The sequence below is a fragment of the Augochlora pura genome, unplaced genomic scaffold (assembly GCF_028453695.1).
Source record: "Augochlora pura isolate Apur16 unplaced genomic scaffold, APUR_v2.2.1 APUR_unplaced_4095, whole genome shotgun sequence".
Lineage (NCBI taxonomy): Eukaryota > Metazoa > Arthropoda > Insecta > Hymenoptera > Halictidae > Augochlora > Augochlora pura.
Genome location: NW_027584419.1, coordinates 1 through 2,044, shown reverse-complemented (window position 1 = coordinate 2,044; position 2,044 = coordinate 1). Strand labels below are relative to the sequence as shown.

The following is a 2,044-nucleotide window of genomic DNA, read 5'->3' as shown; positions in this document are numbered from 1 at the left end:
TGGAATGGTTGGCGGTACGTAACCCGTAATTTTTGGGAGAACGTAAGGGCTCGCAATCATAACCGGCGAGTCGCCGTCTCTTATTCCGAGACCCATTTTAACGCTGTACGCGACTTTTTGATTACGTCCTTCCCCTATGCCCACGAGAGTGGCAGGGGATTTCATCCTGCTCAGTCGTAGATCTTACACTAGACTGGCAGCGATGAAGGACGTTTCGGACCCTTGATCTAAGAGTGCACGTGCGATTCGCGACGTGCCTCGTCCGAAAACTCGCACATTTGCCGTTGCGAGGACTACGTCTTTCCGAACTTTATCGTCGGTCGCGCTCGAGTGTGCAGACACTTTTGCGCCAGACGTAAACAGTCAAGATTGTGAACTGTTCCCGTTCTTCTTAACTGGTCCCTTTTCCGAAGCAGAGCTTTTTCCGCTCTGGCTTCCGGGAGGGGTTTTCTTAATCGTTCCAGTCCACCGTTTTTTCCTGGGGACTGGCTTAGGTCGTGTTTGAGACCCTGAGCCTTCGAACGATCGGTGCAGGAGCGTATGATGCGCTCTGTGGCACCTGTCACACTGTACGTGAATCTTACACTCACGATACGTATGCGTCGCGTTTAAGCAGCGTGTGCAACCGCCTCGGTCCTTAATCCCTGTTGGGAATAGGTATAATAAGCGGAGAAAGTAAAACACGTGTGCACACCGTTACAGTCGGATCGGAAGGAAGAAAGCAACGCCACCCTCGTTTATTTGGTAAAAGTACAATTCACCGATCATCGCGCGCGAGGCGCCCTCTAACATAGCGATCTCCAACAATCCCTTTAAACCTTTGCTCGGGTGTCCACCGAAGAAAGGTCGGACATTCCTCCAGAGGGTGCGCTTTTGCACATAGGTTGCACTTCTGCTTATATTCGAGTGTTGGCTCGACTGCGGCGTTGTGCGAATTGACTCGAGTGGACGGCTTTCGCGTCACTCGGTCATCGCTGATCGCATTTACCATGATCAGCGATTTTGCACGGTCGTTGAGGAACTCCATTAGTTCCTTGAGCGACGGAAACTGACTTCGGTTACCTCTAGTCCGCTCCCACACAAGTTTCAAATCTCGATCGAGTTTATCGACGATGAATTGAACGGTCACTGAGTTGTCTTGCGGAAAACCCATCGCCGTCAAAGCAGCCATCATTTGCTTGGCGTGGACGGTGACCTGTTGGATACTAGCGAGGTCACCGTCATGGATCGGCTTCAGTTTCAATATCTGCCGGATAAGATCAGCAACTATTACGCATTCGAGCCCGAATGTTTCCTTCAGGGCTTCCCATGCTATGTTGAAATTCTTTCCGTCTATCGGCAGATGGGCGATTGCTGCTCGCGCTTCGCCTTCCAAGCTTATGTGTAGGTACCTCAGACGTTGCACGTCTGTTAGGCCTGTAGCGACCGTTCGTTCACGGTTACCAGCGGTGCAATTGTAATCGATCCGTTCGAAAGGTGACGATCGGCGAGCGATCTTCTTCTGGTCGTCGCCGAGGCGTTTCCCTCTCTTGCCTCGGCATCGCTCTTAGTGTATAGACGTCTCGCGTGTACGCTCCGCATTAAAATAAATTCCGTGTCGATAAATCGAGTGTGGTAGAAAGAATAATTATTTATTCGCGTAATCCACCTCAACTGGTGACCCCGACGTGATTCTAAATAGCAAATCGACGCGGAGTGTTTCACTGCGTAAGTGCGAACTCTTTCTTTAAGCCAAGCCGTTTTTCTTTTCTTTTTTCGTTACGCAAATGATGGCGACGGTAAACGCCCCGGAACACATGGGAATGCGCGTCCCCGAGTTCGATTTAGCAGACCTAGAACTCTGGTTTTGTATCGTAGAAAGAGGTTTTGTCACGGCCGGCATTACGACCGATGCCGCCAAAGTAAACTTTATCGCGAGTGCGCTCAGTGCCCAAGTGAGAGTAGAAGTGCGGGACGTGTTGCTGGCTCCACCGGGAACCGATACATACAACACGTTAAAGAATGAGCTCATACGGCGATTGAGTTCTTCGCAGGAGCAGAGGGC

At 50.9% G+C, this 2,044-nt stretch overlaps 1 protein-coding gene across 1 annotated transcript; it reads right to left on the bottom strand.

The window, feature by feature from the left end:
- Positions 1–988: 988 nt before the first annotated feature.
- Positions 989–1,416, bottom strand: LOC144477823 (uncharacterized; the record flags this gene model as incomplete). Its single annotated transcript, XM_078195563.1, has 1 exon — positions 989–1,416. A coding segment is annotated over one exon (428 nt), but the record flags the coding sequence as incomplete, so codon positions are not given.
- Positions 1,417–2,044: the final 628 nt, after the last annotated feature.